A 2107-nucleotide genomic window follows, 5' to 3' on the forward strand; every position below is an offset into this window, starting at 1 on the left:
ATGTTTGTGTGTTGCCCAACCACTGTTATTAAAGTTAAAGACACATGATCTGCTAAAGCAACATGAGGTATTGCCACCTTCTTATATTTGAGGTCTTAGCAACATATTCTTTCTGCTACATCCACTCTAAAATTCTACTTCGAAGTTCCTCATACACTTTTCACCAAGGACTACACAAAACAGCACAACATGTCGCTTTTAAAAGGCAACACAAATTGTTCCATCAGCCGCTGGAGCAGAGATCGGGGGCCTGCCCTTGGAGCACCTGTCTTGTAGTTGTCAAAAGGGAGACTGATGTGTATGTGCACATGTACGAGTGTGTGTCCAGATTGTGGGAGTATATATCTTGATCCGCAGCAGCTGCCCCTCAAGCACAATGACAAGCACGCTCATCCGAACTACTCTTTTGTTCAAAGTAGAATGGAGTCAGATCTGCTCTATTTTCAGACTGAGCCAAGTCCTCTTTGTTTTTTTTTCTTTCTCTCTCTGTCCCAACAATCTTTTCCCCTAATCACGTTACCACAGTTGATGTGATGAGTTGAAAAGACATTTAAATTCGAGGTGTACTGAAATGACATTTGTGAGGCAGTTTGTAATCATATTTCCTTTATTAATGGAGTTTTTCTTTATGGACGTCCATATCCTTATCTCACAGGCATTCCATTATAATTCAGAGTGCTTGTTAAAAAGAACTAATCAAAGGTCTTGGGGCCAACATTTATTTTTTTTTTCACAGAACATCAACTGCTGCTTTTTGACAGTAATGACTGTCACGGACTAAGTGACAAGCTCACCTCTACATGGACAAAGCAGAGGTCCAGAAAGTGGAGAAAACAGAGGTAAATTAAGTCCTTATGGCTGAATGTCCCTTTTCACCCAGAGAGAATATGCTTAACAAAGGAGGCGTAGTTGATACACCCGTTGGCGTCTTCCTGTCCAGCCATCAGCCTGTCTACCTCGTCTTCTGTCATCCTCTCCCCCAGTGTCGCCAGCACGTGGCGCAGCTCCGCTCCCATGATGGTGCCGTTGCCTTCCTTGTCGAAAACCCGGAGCCCCTCCACAAAATCCTCAAAGTTGCCTTGATCTTTTGCACGGGAGATGTGCTGCAACATTGGCAGAAAGGTCTCAAAGTCCACCATTTTAGTGCTCATGTCCTCCGGCCGCGGCTTGCCCAGCACTTTGAGCACATCTGCATTGGTGGGGTTCTGACCCAGGGCTCGCATCACGTCCCCGCACTGGGCGTAGGTGATCTTCATCTCTCCGGTCGGTGTGCGGTCAAACAAGGTGAAGGCCTCCTTGAACTCCTCAATCTGGTCGGCGCTGTACTCAAGGGTGATGCTTTTGGGATCAAATGCGGGCTCCTTGGGCGGCTCTGGCAGCGGCTCTGGAGGAGGAGCCGGCTTAGCGGCTGGAGCAGCATCTTTCTTAGGCTCTGGCTTTTTGGGCTCGGGTTTCTTGGGTTCAATCTTCTTCGGTGCCATGTTGTTAAGGGATTCCGGGGGTGAGCTGCCACTTGCTGCGAAACAAGCAAGAGACTGAAGGGGATTCGGGGTGATTCCCAAGCACAGAGTCACATCCTCTCCCACAGCTTTTATATGTGCTTTGTCTGGGGAGCAAGATGGCAATTTCCACCAGCACACCTATAAAAGGAAGAAACCTGAAATAGATTCACATAGCAAGTGATGTCAACATTCAATATTGTTCTCAGCTGCTGTCATCTAGCCGACGGGGCTATTTGCTGTCATTAGCGAGGGTCCAGTTGCATTAGGCGGAAAATGTTCTGTCTCTCTGATGGACAAAGGGATCAGAGCACAGCCAGTGTATCAGCCCATGAGGGAGAGGGACCAAAATAGCTTTGCTTTGCTAACTGCTGGCTGTCTGGGAATCACTGCTTTCTGGAACAATGCTTTTTTTTTTTTTTTTTCCAGGACACTGTTGTAACAACATCACAAATAGTTAATTATTTTATCTAAGAGGTCCCGGGATTGATGAGCACACTCCGGGACTTGCTATTATGTATTATTTATATAATAAGAGAGGGGGAATTCTCTTCTGAGAAAATAACGATAGGGCTGAGGGGAATGCATTAAACCTGCCTTAGAATTTA

General features: G+C 46.2%; 1 protein-coding gene across 1 annotated transcript; it reads right to left on the minus strand.

Moving 5' to 3' along the window:
- Positions 1–589: 589 nt before the first annotated feature.
- On the minus strand, positions 590–1580 carry LOC115592301 (myosin light chain 4). The gene has a single exon (XM_030434905.1). The coding sequence runs from the start codon at positions 1479–1481 to the stop codon at positions 873–875; it is 609 nt and encodes a 202-aa protein (XP_030290765.1). The 5' UTR covers positions 1482–1580; the 3' UTR covers positions 590–872.
- Between the last annotated feature and the right edge of the window lie 527 nt (positions 1581–2107).

The sequence above is a fragment of the Sparus aurata genome, chromosome 12 (assembly GCF_900880675.1).
Source record: "Sparus aurata chromosome 12, fSpaAur1.1, whole genome shotgun sequence".
NCBI classification, from domain to species: domain Eukaryota; kingdom Metazoa; phylum Chordata; class Actinopteri; order Spariformes; family Sparidae; genus Sparus; species Sparus aurata.

Bases quoted from the DNA above. Each gene is read 5' to 3' on its own strand.
- LOC115592301 (XM_030434905.1), bottom strand. From the start codon at position 1,481: ATGGCACCGAAGAAGATTGAACCCAAGAAACCCGAGCCCAAAAAGCCA.